Source organism: Cebidichthys violaceus, unplaced genomic scaffold, assembly GCF_023349555.1.
Source record: "Cebidichthys violaceus isolate CVI_PGR_0920_01 unplaced genomic scaffold, fCebVio1.0.p SCAF_10, whole genome shotgun sequence".
NCBI lineage: Eukaryota > Metazoa > Chordata > Actinopteri > Perciformes > Stichaeidae > Cebidichthys > Cebidichthys violaceus.
Window position 1 is genome coordinate 18,132,308 of NW_027176263.1, and position 16,728 is coordinate 18,149,035.

General features: G+C 40.5%; 2 protein-coding genes across 3 annotated transcripts in view; one reads left to right on the top strand and one right to left on the bottom strand.

Moving 5' to 3' along the window:
* Positions 1 to 4,900, bottom strand: part of vps8 (VPS8 subunit of CORVET complex) — a 42,167-nt gene extending 37,267 nt beyond the window's left edge. The window contains exons 1-5 of one of the 2 annotated variants that reach the window (XM_068728396.1): positions 4,624 to 4,900; positions 3,157 to 3,225; positions 2,486 to 2,616; positions 2,160 to 2,256; positions 1,418 to 1,450 (exon numbers count right to left, since the gene is read on the bottom strand). In XM_068728396.1, coding sequence (XP_068584497.1) covers positions 1,418 to 1,450; positions 2,160 to 2,256; positions 2,486 to 2,616; positions 3,157 to 3,225; positions 4,624 to 4,695 — 402 coding nt within the window. In that variant the 5' untranslated portion in view covers positions 4,696 to 4,900. The remainder of the gene's footprint in view (positions 1 to 1,417; positions 1,451 to 2,159; positions 2,257 to 2,485; positions 2,617 to 3,156; positions 3,226 to 4,623) is intronic. The other variant, XM_068728388.1, reaches the window with a different exon arrangement.
* Positions 4,901 to 7,242: 2,342 nt separating this feature from the next.
* LOC137886020 (zinc finger protein ZIC 4-like) lies at positions 7,243 to 16,728 on the top strand. Its single transcript, XM_068728409.1, has 2 exons — positions 7,243 to 7,960; positions 13,571 to 16,728. Exons 1-2 carry the CDS (start codon positions 7,438 to 7,440, stop codon positions 14,200 to 14,202), a joined length of 1,155 nt encoding a protein of 384 aa, XP_068584510.1. The 5' UTR covers positions 7,243 to 7,437; the 3' UTR covers positions 14,203 to 16,728.

The following is a 16,728-nucleotide window of genomic DNA, read 5'->3' on the forward strand; positions in this document are numbered from 1 at the left end:
ATACATAGAGCAGACACAATCATGTATACATAGAGCAGACACACAGATATAATCATGTATACATAGAGCAGACACACAGATATAATCATGTATACATAGAGCAGACACAATCATGTATACATAGAGCAGACACACAGATATAATCATGTATACATAGAGCAGACACACAGATATAATCATGTATACATAGAGCAGACACAATCATCTATACATAGAGCAGATATAATCATGTATACATAGAGCAGATATAATCATGTATACATAGAGCAGATATAATCATGTATACATAGAGCAGACATAATCATGTATACATAGAGCAGACATAATCATGTATACATAGAGCAGACACAATCATGTATACATAGAGCAGACATAATCATGTATACATAGAGCAGACATAATCATGTATACATAGAGCAGATATAATCATGTATACATAGAGCAGACATAATCATGTATACATAGAGCAGACATAATCATGTATACATAGAGCAGACATAATCATGTATACATAGAGCAGACACACAGATATAATCATGTATACATAGAGCAGACACACAGATATAATCATGTATACATAGAGCAGACACAATCATGTATACATAGAGCAGACATAATCATGTATACATAGAGCAGACACAATCATGTAAATCTGCTGCCTCGGGGCGATCGGTTGCCCCGTCGCTCAGAGGTCCTGGCGGCCGATCGACCCGGTCACGTCTGTTTTCTGTCCTGGCCCCACAGTGGTGGAATGAACTTCCCACTGACGTCAGGACAGTAGAGTCGCTGCCCATCTTTTGGCGCAGGCTGAAAACCCACCTCTTCAGGAAGTGCTACCCTGAGCCTTCCACTTAGCACTTATTGTTTTCATATTAGCTTGTTGCACTTATTGTATTGGTATTACTTATAGCACTAACTGTTTCTCTTGTTTCTGTACTTTGGCTCTGAGTTATGCTCTGCTTCAGGCTCTTAGATGCTTGTTTAAAGGAAATGTACTTATGACTTCTGGTGACTAGTAGTTCTTTTGATTACCAATGTTGATGCACTTATTGTAAGTCGCTTTGGATAAAAGCGTCTGCTAAATGACTGTAATGTAATGTAATGTATAAATAGAGCAGACACAATCATGTATACATCAAATTCATAGAAAGAGTGAAAGGTTGCTCTAAACTTTGTGACATTACAGTCATTTAACAGATGCTTTTATCCAAAGCAACTTACAATTCACTATCTATCTACACACCGTAGATGCAGCTATGAGACAGGTTAAGTGTCTCGCTCAAGGACACATTGACATGAGACTAGTAGAGCAGGAGCCTGGAATCGAACCGCTGACCCTCTGATTGAAAGGCAGCCCTGCTCTCCACTTAGCCACGGTCACCCCAGTTAAAGTCATTGTTGGAAAATGAATACTCACTATAGCAGTTGGCAGTCCAGCATCCACTTTGTCCTGAAGAAAATATGCGTGTTTTTATTATGCTTGAATACATAAATGCATTAGTCTACTGCAACAAATGTACAATTCTGAAGCTAGTAGTAAAACACAGAATTCAGTTTAAAATAGAACGACTTTCAGCAGCAAAACCTACAAAACAACTAGAGCAGGAATACAGATGATACTCTGTATTACCTGAGCCAGCTAGGACTATAATCAAAACAAGGAAAAAGATCTTCAAAGACAAACATGAATTATGAATGCATTCATGATTTTGGGATGTTTTATCATTTCATTTTGTTAACATCTAAACAATGTACTGAAGCTCTAATCAACTAGAAATAACGCCTCAGTCAACCAGTCATGTTATGGTTTACATCCATGTCTGTCCAGAACGTCATCACTTCATTTCATCCTATTAGACATATCTGTGAAATTATCATAATTATGGATCCCTGATTTGAGGCCAAAAATGTGTTTTGTGAGATCACAGTGACCACCAACTTCTTCTCAGTTCATCCTAAATCCAAATGGACATTTGTGGCCAATTCCCTTCAGAAGTTCCTGAGAATGCCTCTGGTGTCGGCATGGAGGCATTAAAACACTTCAATTAAGGCATTCCTTTCTCTCTCTGTGTGTGTGTGTGTGTGTGTGTGTGTGTGTGTGTGTGTGTGTGTGTGTGTGTGTGAGTGTGAGTGTGTGTGTGTGTGTGTGTTCGTCTTACAGCAGCAGAAACGATCTGTGCAGAGATGCCCTTCAGCAGGCTGTGTCGAAGAACAGACCCATGAACGGTCGCATTCAGGTCCACTGTCCTCCTCTTCCTTCACACGTGTACATGTCCACACACACACACACACACACACACACACACACACACACACACACACACACACACACACACACACACACACACACAAACAAAGACAGTTTCCATGTTATACTTGTACATACTACAAGAAGCAATGCACCAAAAGTAGTGTAGGTGTGTGTGTGTGTGTGTGTGTGTGTGTGTGTGTGTGTGTGTGTGTGTGTGTGTGTGTGTGTTCATGCCTTTTGAGGTGTGCTGGGTCTCCACTGTCAGAGCTCGCCAGAGAGGAGGTGTCACATGAGTGAGCGTCCATGTTGTCTGTGTTTAGCATGCAAGTATCCTCCAACACAAACGGTTCCTCCTCATCCTCCAGCTGCACACGGGACAACAGCACAAAATAAAGACTTGTTAGCGAGGCAAAGGACAACAGAACTAATACACCTCAGCTAGAAGGCTCCACAGCGGAGGGGTCCTCAACCAAATATGTTTATCTGATAAACGACTACTTTCTGTAAGAACCTTCTACCTGCCCAGGGATTCCTTCTAATATGCCAGACTGCCGCCAGAGGTTTCTTCTCAATATCGCAAATAACTTCAATCTGTTTTACTGGACGGCCCAAACTTTACCCCGGCTGATTCCAACCACTTTAATCAGAGTTTGACACGTTGTACTGGTGGAGTAAGTGTTGTGGAAATGTACATCATACTGAATGTATCAAGACAGCAGGAAGTGATCAGTTTTCATGGAGGTTTATTACGATGGTATGATGGGAAATAGACTTAAAGTCTCTAAAATAGACCTGTTTCAAACACAGCCCTGGTTCTTTGGAGAGGTGGGGCAGCTTCTAAAAGTTGTCGTTATTCTGTTGACAGCGTGTGATGCAGTATAGCGCAGTAGTCACAGAGTACTTACCTCATTAAGGATGCTCTCCAGTGTGGGAGGTGTGTCTACTTGGGGAATGTCGAACTCCTTATCATCGATCTGAGAGCAGAAATATTACAAGAACATGCAGGGTTACAAAGCATTATTTGTTTCTTTGTGCTTTCTTTATCAAAAACATTCCCGAGTAGCTGTGTTTCTACTGAGCAGCTAACTATCCTTTATTAACTGTCAAAGACTTCACCTTTGTTATTTCAGTGGAAATGAAAGCATGCATGCGAGGACGAGCTGCATGTAGACGTGTCATGCATGCATGTACAGGTATGAAGATTAGTTTCGCATGCTGGTATGTGATGCAAAACAATACAATATAATTGACAAGTCAATATTGATGAGGTCAATCGACTACAGACAGCAGTAGGCTTATTCATAAAAAGATGATGTCAGCCAAAGCAACAGGGTCCACCTGACCAACCTCAGCCTCCTAGTTAGGAGCCTTCAGAGACATGCAGCAGTACTGCTGGTGGTGAGATGACGTCATGTGTGAAGACTCTCAGATCAGAGAGCAGAGGTGAACGCACCTCTGTGTGTGTGTGTGTGTGTGTGTGTGTGTGTGTGTGTGTGTGTGTGTGTGTGTGTGTGTGTGTGTGTGTGGTCCATGAGGCACAGAGGCTCATGGGAAATGCTGCCAACCTATTAGTTTTAGTCGGACTGTCACAGTCTACTGGTAATTACAGACAGCATGTATACACCCGGAATGATCATGCTATGAATCTATTCTCATTAATAACAAACGATATGATCGAAATCACTTGCAAACAACCGTTTTAGTAAAGTTTACTTCTGTTTTTTGGGAGCGTGTAAAAACACAACGGGAAGTGACGGCGCGTGAACGCATCACTGACGGGCCAGTTGCACAATTAAACCTAATGTTAAACTTATGAAAATAAGTGGAAGACAATATTCATTCACTGTCTGAAGCAAAGCTAGTGCCAACATTTCTGCTTTGAATACACGTCTCGCTACGTCTTGACATACAAAACAATAACGTCCCACGGTCACGTGACACAGTCACACTTCTGGCCGTTGTGACAGACTGACGCTCATAAATGAGTTGATAGAGTCACACAAGTCAACCTTAGAAACAACAGTGTTTCAGCTGAAGCCGGTGTCGGAACGTTAGCACAGTTACATATTCACCATACTGTTCTACGGGAGAACCCAACATTATTCACCATACTGTTCTACGGGAGAACCCAACATTATTCACCATACTGTTCTACGGGAGAACCCAACATGCGTAGCTGGGCTTCATTAGGAATGTCACGAGCTAGTGTCGGTTCATTATTAGCTAAGTCGTGTTTTTCCCATTGACACAGAGGAAAGCCTCGCGCTAACCATGTTGGTATATAGACGAGTGGTCAGACAACACACTGCTGTGAGTTCACTCTCGTATTCAAGTCTTCGCCATGACACCAGGATGTGTGTAAAGCCTCTCACCGCGTCCATCTCCATCAGGTTGAGCTGCGAGGAAGCAGAGCGTAAGCTGCGGGCGTCCGGAGACTCCGACATCGCTGTGTTTACATGCACAGAAGGGCTCGCCTGTCTTTCTCTGCGGCTGCTCTTCCTCTTCCTCTTCCTCCTCCTCCTCCTCCTCCTTCTCCTTCTCCTTCTCCTTCTCCTTCTTCTTCTTCTACTACTATACTATTACTACCACCATCACAACCACTTCTTCTTCTTCTTCTTCTTCTTCTTCTTCTTCTTCTTCTTCTTCTTCTTCTTCTTTGGTTTTATGGCGGATAGCAACCCGCGTTAATGTGCATTACCGCCACCCACCATGTTGGAGGGTGGAACAGAGCGTCTGTCCCTTTTTCCAAACAAACATACAAAACAAACCGGAAGAAAAAACACTGGCCACTGCATGTTAAAATATGTTTCATATATCTCATAACAACGAGCTGCTACTGTGAAATGTACATGATTGAAATGACATTAAGTCTTTTTAATTTGTTCCACTGTGCGGTTGAGATTGCCATCATCTCAACCGTGTATACAGACGAATAAATGATCTAATGTTCTGATTTTAAAAAAGTGCTCCAAGTCATCTTGAAACATTAATTTTGAAACAAGGAGCACTTTGAACATTGTTGTTCATCACTACAACCACTAGAATCTTACTGTAAGTCTTGGACCCTCTACTTAATTACGAGGAGGAGGAGTTTGAAGGTATTTCCCATCCAGGCTTGACACACACATGTTTGTTATATGCAGATGATTTGTTACTTTATGTTTATAATCCTGTGTCCTCTGTGTTGCACATTTCAATTTGACAAATTCTCAGGATTCAGACTTAACCTTAATGAAAGTGAGTCAATCAAAGTGAGGATTTCCTACACCTCTGGGTCTATGATGGGTTTGAATACCTCTGAATGTTTAACACTTGTTATTATTCATATGGAGTAACGGTCACTCATTCCAGTTTCTCAATTCTGAGATTTTCTGCTTTTATGGTTTATATTATTGTAAAATCTATATTTTGGGGTTTTGTACTATTACTCCATACATGTATCTGACAACTGCAGCTGTAATGGAATGCATAGTACAATGTGATGACTATTCTATTCTTTAAGAATATGTAGCTGTTAATACTGTATAGTAATCTGTTCAGTAATAATTTTGAATGTCTTTTATGTGGTATTTTATGAGCATGACTACGGGTATTATTACTTTTACTAAGGAATCAATGTTCCACCACAGCAGACTGCTCTCCTGACACCCTGTCACAGTTCCATGACACCAGAGTAGCCTCAAAATGTTGTGTAACAAATTATAACAAGGTTATTCTCAAAAGTCCCATGGTCTTTATAATTACAATCTAATCCAACAGTCCTGTAATACATGCTCAGTGCAGGGCTCCAGGATGTAAGCATTGCACCCTGTCATCACTTTTAGTGACAGTGGCATTATTACTATTATTACTATTAATAAATGAATTAACTATGTATTCATGTTTATCCATTAACATCTGTGGTTTAGTGTGAAGAGCAGTGCTCCCTCACTTCTAATTCAGAAAGGCCATTTTGGTATTTGTGATGGAGAAACAATATTGTTCTTTGACGTGTTTTGGATCATTCCTGTAATAGTGGCACGTTATGGTAGAGAGGTCTATACTCCATCAGGCTTTGGATACAAAGATCATTGGTTTCTTCACAGGAATTGTTGCTTTAAATAATAATAATACGATAGAATCAATGTAAACTGTAAACTGTTATCCAAACATGGATGATCCTAAAAACATAATGTGAATCATTTCAATTCTGGTTATACAAATACTAGCATATAGCCTATATATAGGCTATATATATGCTATATATAACCTATATATAACCTATATAGCCTATATATAACCTATATATAACATATATATAGGATTTATATAACCTATATATAGCCTATATATAACCTATATAACCTATATATAGCCTATATATAACCTATATATAACCTATATATATAGCCTATATATAACCTATATATAGCCTACATATAACCTATATACAGCCTACATATAACCTATATATAGCCTATATATAACCTATATATAACCTATATATATATAGCCTATATATAACCTACATATAACCTATATATAGCCTACATATAACCTATATATAGCCTACATATAACCTATATATAGCCTATATATAACCTATATATAGCCTACATATAACCTATATATAACATATATATAGCCTACATATAACCTATATATAGCCTACATATAACCTATATATAGCCTACATATAACCTATATATAACATATATATAACATATATATAGCCTATAACATTTGTTTTTCATATATTATATATAAATGTCCGTGAAATGTTGATAAACTCAGGTTATCCACATGAACCAGTGACAGAGTTCACTTACTACATGTAAATGTGTTTATTGATGTGTGTACTATAATGTAGTGGGTCTGTTATTTGAAAAGGACTGACGAAAGGAAGGAAGAAGGGAAGGAGACAAGGACGCCCCCAGACAGTGTTGGGTCGCGGCCTGCTGTATTTCTTCGACTCCGTTCACCTCCATTCACACAGTAAATAAAAGCATGGAGGCTCTGACTCTCGGGATCTGATACGGAACAGCGGGGGGTAAAGACACCGCCGCATGCGCTCTCGCTTTCACCGAAACACACACAGGAAGGAAGCGGGTCGGCGGCGAACGCTTTGCCGGTTGGATTTAACTCGTTTTGCGTGGAAGAGAGGATTGTAGTCGGAGACGGGAGCGGGGCAGCCCGCCGTGCTGAGCATGAAGCGGACGGCTGTAGTGGCCAGGCACAATGGCCTCGTCTCTCCGCTGGGGAACAACAACTCCGGGGCTTCGAGCATCGTCTCACCGCCGCAGCCGAGAGCCACCAGTATGTCCGCTTCTGCCGACGGCGGTGCCGGCGGTGGGATGGACGGCCTGCTGGATTTCTCCAAAGGCCCCACCGTCAAAACCGAGCTGGTCTGTAAATGGATTGACCGAACTTCTTCGAGACAGATGCTTGGGCGGACGGCGACATCCGTCTGCGACCAAACTTTCAGCTCCATGCACGAGCTGGTGGACCACGTCACCACCGAGCATGTAGCAGCGGGGCTCGAGACCCTCAGTCACGTCTGCATGTGGGACGAGTGTATGCGCGGCGGGAAGGCGTTCAAAGCCAAATACAAACTCATCAACCACATTCGCGTGCACACCGGGGAGAAGCCTTTTTCATGCGCATTTCCCAACTGCGGCAAGATGTTCGCACGCTCCGAGAACCTCAAGATCCACACGCGCACGCACACTGGTAGGGTTTCATGATTGTGTGACTGCAAACAAAGCGCTGCGATTCAGTCTGTGTAGTGTTTGAATCCGTGTCATCCGCCAGGACAGCAGCCCCCCGACAGAGACATACACAGGGTCATATAGGTATAGATACTGTCCCCAGTCTGCTAGGAACCCCCTCCGTGTTTACGTAGGCTCAGCTCAGCACCCTATTATATCCGGCCTCCATTGCTCCCTTGTTTCCTAGAGGAATCATGGGTTGAAACTGCAGCTTAGGAGTCATGCAAGGTGACAGGAAGCGGGACAAAAGCAGCTGGATTGTGAGAGAGGGAAAAGGACAAGTACCGATCAAATTGATTCGATGTACACAGCGGAACAGCGAAGGGTCTCACACGTGCCGAGTTAGTCCAGTCTGCAGAGAAACAGTTCCCAGAATCAGAGCATCGCCTCAGCCTGTTGTGTGACTGTCTGTGGTCTCAAGTAAAACCGTCAGCAGCTCTTTAAAAAGATGCGTTTAACTCAGTGCCGCTCTCTACTATGAATGCGTTACAGCTGTAACTAACGCATTAGTTAAGGGTTACTACATCATTCACAATGCTTTATAGATCAAGTATAAGTCAACAATAAGAGCAAGGCTGCTGAACAGTCCCCTTTATTTAAGTATGATTAGGACCACCGTAACATTATGTCAACAATTCTGTTACAATATAACACAATAACGGAACATTAGAACCTTTATGCATATGTCTTTATAGAATTAATGCTATGCAACAGCTCAGGGAGACATACATAGACTGACAAATAAATACATGTGTAGGTAAATACATGTGTAGGTAAATACATGTTTAGGTAAATACATGTAGGTAAATACATGTTTAGGTAAATACATGTAGGTAAATACATGTGTAGGTAAATACATGTAGGTAAATACATGTTTAGGTAAATACATGTAGGTAAATACATGTTTAGGTAAATACATGTAGGTAAATACATGTGTAGGTAAATACATGTGTAGGTAAATACATGTAGGTAAATACATTTGTAGGTAAATACATGTTTAGGTAAATACATGTGTAGGTAAATACATGTAGGTAAATACATGTTTAGGTAAATACATGTTTAGGTAAATACATGTAGGTAAATACATGTAGGTAAATACATGTTTAGGTAAATACATGTAGGTAAATACATGTTTAGGTAAATACATGTGTAGGTAAATACATGTAGTTAAATACATGTGTAGGTAAATACATGTGTCGGTAAATACATGTTTAGGTAAATACATGTGTAGGTAAATACATGTAGTTAAATACATGTTTAGGTAAATACATGTAGGTAAATACATGTTTAGGTAAATACATGTAGGTAAATACATGTGTAGGTAAATACATGTTTAGGTAAATACATGTAGGTAAATACATGTAGGTAAATACATGTAGGTAAATACATGTTTAGGTAAATACATATAGGTAAATACATGTTTAGGTAAATACATGTGTAGGTAAATACATGTAGGTAAATACATGTAGGTAAATACATGTGTAGGTAAATACATGTTTAGGTAAATACATGTAGGTAAATACATGTTTAGGTAAATACATGTAGGTAAATACATGTGTAGGTAAATACATGTAGGTAAATACATGTTTAGGTAAATACATGTAGGTAAATACATGTTTAGGTAAATACATGTAGGTAAATACATGTGTAGGTAAATACATTTGTAGGTAAATACATGTAGGTAAATACATGTTTAGGTAAATACATGTGTAGGTAAATACATGTAGGTAAATACATGTTTAGGTAAATACATGTTTAGGTAAATACATGTGTAGGTAAATACATGTAGTTAAATACATGTGTAGGTAAATACATGTGTCGGTAAATACATGTGTCGGTAAATACATGTTTAGGTAAATACATGTGTAGGTAAATACATGTAGTTAAATACATGTTTAGGTAAATACATGTAGGTAAATACATGTTTAGGTAAATACATGTAGGTAAATACATGTTTAGGTAAATACATGTATGTAAATACATGTGTAGGTAAATACATGTAGGTAAATACATGTATGTAAATACATGTGTAGGTAAATACATGTTTAGTTAAATACATGTTTAGGTAAATACATGTAGGTAAATACATGTAGGTAAATACATGTTTAGGTAAATACATATAGGTAAATACATGTTTAGGTAAATACATGTGTAGGTAAATACATGTAGGTAAATACATGTAGGTAAATACATGTGTAGGTAAATACATGTTTAGGTAAATACATGTTTAGGTAAATACATGTAGGTAAATACATGTTTAGCTAAATACATGTACATAAATACATGTTTAGGTAAATACATGTTTAGGTAAATACATGTAGGTAAATACATGTTTAGGTAAATACATGTTTAGGTAAATACATGTAGGTAAATACATGTTTAGGTAAATACATGTTTAGGTAAATACATGTAGGTAAATACATGTTTAGGTAAATACATGTAGGTAAATACATGTAGGTAAATACATGTTTAGGTAAATACATGTAGGTAAATACATGTTTAGGTAAATACATGTTTAGGTAAATACATGTAGGTAAATACATGTTTAGGTAAATACATGTTGAGGTAAATACATGTTTAGGTAAATACATGTTTAGGTAAATACATGTAGGTAAATACATGTTTAGGTAAATACATGTTTAGGTAAATACATGTAGGTAAATATATGTTTAGGTAAATACATGTTTAGGTAAATACATGTAGGTAAATACATGTTTAGGTAAATACATGTTGAGGTAAATACATGTTTAGGTAAATACATGTAGGTAAATACATGTTTAGGTAAATACATGTTTAGGTAAATACATGTAGGTAAATATATGTTTAGGTAAATACATGTTTAGGTAAATACATGTAGGTAAATACATGTTTAGGTAAATACATGTTGAGGTAAATACATGTTTAGGTAAATACATGTTTAGGTAAATACATGTAGGTAAATACATGTGTAGGTAAATACATGTGTAGGTAAATACATGTAGGTAAATACATGTAGGTAAATACATGTTTAGGTAAATACATGTTTAGCTCTATTGGATGTCTTCGGGGAATAATGCAGAGTTTAATTTTGATTATTTTCTGATACCACCACAAAACAAACATCACACAGAGACCACAATAACTGGTCCATCCATCGGTTCAGGACGCGGTGCAGGATATCTGACTGTAATCTGCTCATGACATCTTCAGTTATGATCCAATATGTCAAAGAGCAAAACCACAAAACCCAAACCGATGGTCCTTCAGGTGTTAGTGAACACCGTCCCCCAGACCGTGTTGACCACCGTTCAGAGATGCACAGTGTGGCCCGCCTGTTGTGGTTGTGGTTAGGGATAACCCTAACCACAACCACAATGCATGAAGATATCTACAAGGACTTTAGATGATTGGACAAATGGTCAATGAGTTATGGCCATTGTTCTGCTAAGCCCCGCCCTCTGCGCATATTCTTTATTGATGGCTGTCATGTTTTTAAACCAGGCTTGCCCAAATGTAATGCGTCTGTGTGTCTGCTTTATACATCTGGTGTTGATGCATTTGAAATCCAGTGGGGGTAGAAACGTAGACGGCATTTTTCTAAGTATTATGTAAATGAACCAAACATAGATCAAGCCTTGTGTTGTCGAAGAGAGTTCAACACAACGACATAACACAACAACACAACACGACGACATAACACAACACAACACAACGCCATCACACAACACAACGACATAACACAACACAACACAACGTCATCACACAACACAACGACATAACACAACACAACGTCATCACACAACACAACACAACGACATAACACAACACAACGTCATCACACAACACAACACAACGTCATCACACAACACAACGACATAACACAACACAACGTCATCACACAACACAACACAACGACATAACACAACACAACGACATCACACAACACAACGACATAACACAACACAACGACATCACACAACACAACACAACGACATAACACAACGACATGACACAACACAATGACATAACACAACACAACGTCATCACACAACACAACACAACGACATAACACAACGACATGACACAACACAATGACATAACACAACACAACGTCATCACACAACACAACACAACGTCATCACACAACACAACGACATAACACAACACAACACAACGTCATCATACAACACAACGACATAACACAACACAACGTCATCACACAACACAACACAACGTCATCACACAACACAACACAACGACATAACACAACACAACGTCATCACACAACACAACAACACAACACAACGACATAACACAACACAACGTCATCACACAACACAACGACATAACACAACACAACGACATCACACAACACAACGACATAACACAACACAACGACATGACACAACACAATGACATAACACAACACAACGTCATCACACAACACAACACAACGTCATCACACAACACAACACAACGACATAACACAACACAACGTCATCACACAACACAACACAACGACATAACACAACACAACGACATCACACAACACAACACAACGACATAACACAACACAACGTCATCACACAACACAACGACATAACACAACACAACGTCATCACACAACACAACGTCATCACACAACACAACGACATGACACAACACAACACAACGTCATCACACAACACAACACAATGACATAACACAACGCCATCACACAACACAACGACATGACACAACACAACGTCATCACACAACACAACACAACGACATAACACAACGTCATCACACAACACAACGACATGACACAACACAACGTCATCACACAACACAACGACATAACACAACACAACGTCATCACACAACACAACGACATAACACAACACAACACAACGTCATCACACAACACAACGACATGACACAACACAACGTCATCACACAACACAACGACATGACACAACAAACTGAGCAACGACACAACATAACAACACAACGATTGGAGTTAAAATAATAATGTAGTGATGATTTTTTTATGTGCAGAGCTGGTTGACACTATTAATATACTGTACAGGCCATCCTATTACATTATTATTAGTAGTATCAACAAACCTCTTCCCTGTTTATTTTGTCCTCACTTTTAGTTATGAACAAGTCGACCTCTGACAAGGCAAACTATTTGATGTACATTTGAACAGGACCGTTTTCAATGCAAAAGCACGTCCAATAGAATTTCTTTCTTTAATTTCAGTCTGGTATTTCCATTCATCCCAAACAGTTGTTAACCACACCAGTGTTATTGTCTTTGTGTTATTGCAGGAAGTAACTTTACTTGTAATATACAAACTATACATTCTTTAGCTCTTTAATTAACGTCTGAACAGTCGTCGTGAAATAACAATGCTTTGGATACTAAAGGAACATTTACATACAGGATTTATTTTTAATTACCTCCTCCCTAAACTCTTTTACCTGAACGAATGAATAAGAGATCCTTTTGGCGCCATGTGTTCAACGCACCATAGGTCACAGTCAGTGGCACATTCCTGGCCCATTCTAGAGTGTGATAACAGTGAGTGGGATGTTTGTGTTGCAGGTGAGAAGCCGTTCCAGTGTGAGTTCTGCGAGCGACGCTTCGCCAACAGCAGCGACCGGAAGAAGCACTCACAGGTCCACACGGCCTCCAAGCCCTACGACTGCAAGGCCCTGGGCTGCACCAAGTCCTACACCCACCCCAGCTCCCTGCGCAAACACATGAAGGTCCACGTCAAGTCGTCGCCTACCTCTGAACCCCGAGACGCGTACGACACCATCCCCCATCAACTCCAACAACCTCATCAGGCTCTCCTGGAGCCCCTCGACCTTAAAATGAACCGCCTCTCTCCATCACTTGCCAATGGAAACGCTCATTTTCCTCTTCTGTCCAATCACGCGCTGGATATCAGCTCAGCCAGCGAAGCGGACCACAAGCTGCTTCTGCGGAGTTCTTCTCCGATGGCGATGCCTCTGGACCTCTCTCTGTCAGGCCTGAAGAGTCAGCTGGCCCAGAGGCAGCAGAGCGGGAGGACCCGGCGAAGGAGCCAGCGCTCCGTCAACCCAGCCTTACCTCAGTTGTCTAACATTAAGGAGTGGTACGTCTGTACCAGGAGTACAGCGCCGCATTTCCCTCTACTTCACCCAGACCACATCAAATCAGAACCTAGCGATGACGAGGAGTACGTTACGTAGGATGGAGGGACGGGGAGTTTGGACTTGAAGAACATGTATTGTCAGGCCAGGATGCTCTGTGGAATCATAGCTGCTGTACATTTCCAGAACCAGCAGCGTTGTGGTTCAACATCAGCCCTTCTGAGATGGAGAAGGCTGTGATCGGACGGAGACTTTTTTTTACTCTGTCGTCACAATCTGTGGACCTTCAGCGGGCAGAAGGGACAAGAGGAATTCCATCGTAACGGTTTGACAAAAAAACTGCAAGTTATCCAATCAGTGTCAGCTGGAGAACCTGGACTATCGAAGGGGAGAACGTTGTACAAATGGACCGGGGGGGGTTGGGTTCTGCTCTGCTTGCCGTTAAAGAATATGAAGAGGGTGTGTGTACATGATGAGCTCTCTAGGGAGACGTATTATTGACCAGTTTATCTAAGAGCTCCACCTAGATGAAGCTATTTCAAGGGCTACATAGACACTGATGGAAAGTGGTTCATGTTAACCTGAGCTCATGGTAACACCCAGCAGGTCCACAGCAGCAGGCCCATGGTGTGGATGTGGTGTGGACCTGTTCCGGCCTCAGTATGTTTTTAACAAACTAGTTTGTACAACTTCAGATCGTTACATAAAGCAGCTGATTCTCCCGTGGACACCCAGGGGTTCCAGATGTTGTCAAGTGATCCGACAAGCACTTTGTTTGAAGCAAACTGAGGCCTTTACTCACAAAGCGTCGGTAGTAACTTGTTTCCTGTAATCACGGTCTGATCTGACGCAGAAGCCAGCAGTGAAGCTGCAGGTTGAAGACAGTCGGTCTGATCATCAAGTGTCTCCTTATCCTCTTCAGCCCCATGGACCTCTCTCAGTGGTTCATCACCTGTATCTGTTTACACTCCACGTGCAATTTAGTGAAGACCACAAGGTTTCCAAAATGACTACATGTCATTCACATATTTCTCTAACATGAAACTATATTAAATGATGCACGAGGCATCCAGTATTTCCCCTTTGATCAAGTGGATTTTAAATTTGACTCAATGTCAGCATCATTGAATATAGGAAACAAGCAGAATGTATTGTGTAAGATTGTTACAGCTTGGAAAAACATGCTTCATGTCTGTTTGAAGTTACTGCATTGAGAAGAATTTAAATGGTGAAAAAGTAACTTATACCGATGTACATTATCCATCCACCAGTAGCTCCTTTCAAGCAGGATTTGAACCCGGGACGTGAGAAAACCTACTTGAAGCAGATTGTTTAAAGTACAAAGTAAAGGTCTTACAACCTGGGTCAAACTGAAGGCGAGCCTGAAATGAGTCTAACTATCCCTCACTGCAGACTACAGTAAGTACAGGAGGGCAACGTGACGGGTGTTCACGAGATGATTTTAACGTTCATCTTTGTTTTCTCTTGTTTGTCTAACGAGGCGTTTGTTTAAAACCTTTTTACCCCCCCCCCCCCCACAAGCTATTAACATGTACATTATTATTACTGACAGATGATGGACACAACTGCAACTAACACCAAGTTGAATGAAACAGGAATCTGACGTAAAGCAGTACGAGTGATGTGATTCAGGTTTACTAACGAGCAAAGCTGGAAGCAGAGAGTGGAGACAGTACATGCAGAAGTTTTGATTCTCAAGCAGTCATCTCTATGATTATGAGGTTTGTATTAGTATTACATAGTCAGCACGGCGGCACCTCACCGCTAGAAGGTCCCACAGTCCAAACACACACACAGCCTTCAGCTCTGATCCATTGAAACGTGGTGCATGTGAGTATGAATGGTCGTCTGTCCATATGTGTCCTGTGCTGGACCGGTAACCAGAACCGGTGCACCATGCCTCTCAGCTGTGATAGGCTGCAGCTCTCTGTGGTCCTGCTCAGGATCAGCTGGTGTAGATACAGATGGATGGATGTCTCTGGCATGCATCCACAAACTAAGAGCAGAATAAAATCCATTGCATTTGATCTGGAAGTAAGTCGTCATCAAGTTAGACGCTGCTTTTAAAGACCATCAGGCCGCTCCTCACAGAAACACATTAAAAGTTGCTGTGGAAGCTAAGATACTGACTAACTAAGGTTAAGGCCCTCGTGAAGCTCTCAGCTGATCAATACTAGTAGTTCTAAACTTACCCAAATGAAGTTGTTGCTTTCAAATCTTCTGAGTACAAATCTCTCCAGATTGATTCAATCTGTCGTCTACACAATAAGGAGCAGACATGACCGTTGAAGCACATCTGTGTTGCTTTCCTGCAGCTGTATGAGAGACTGGCTGTGTGATGCAGTGTAACACCTGATCTCAAGTCAGTGAAGGCGTCTAGTTCAGACACCCGCCGAACCAAACGCTCATAGATTCAACGCAGCAGATGAAATGCAAGAGGAACACAGACTCCAGTGAGATTAACTTTTCTCTCCACCCTCTGATTTAGCAACACTGAGTCACAATCATGTGAGTAAACAAGTGAATAAGAAATGAAATTAGAACCAACAAACCTTTACAAACGTTCATGCTTTTGCAATAAAGTAATGTCAGTGTTTTGTCGAC

Excerpts from the sequence above, each read along its gene's own strand:
- LOC137886020 (XM_068728409.1), top strand. The coding sequence starts at position 7,438 with ATGAAGCGGACGGCTGTAGTGGCCAGGCACAATGGCCTCGTCTCTCCG. Across the intron at positions 7,961-13,570 it reads CCACACGCGCACGCACACTG|GTGAGAAGCCGTTCCAGTGT; the intron begins GTAGGGTTTCAT and ends TTTGTGTTGCAG.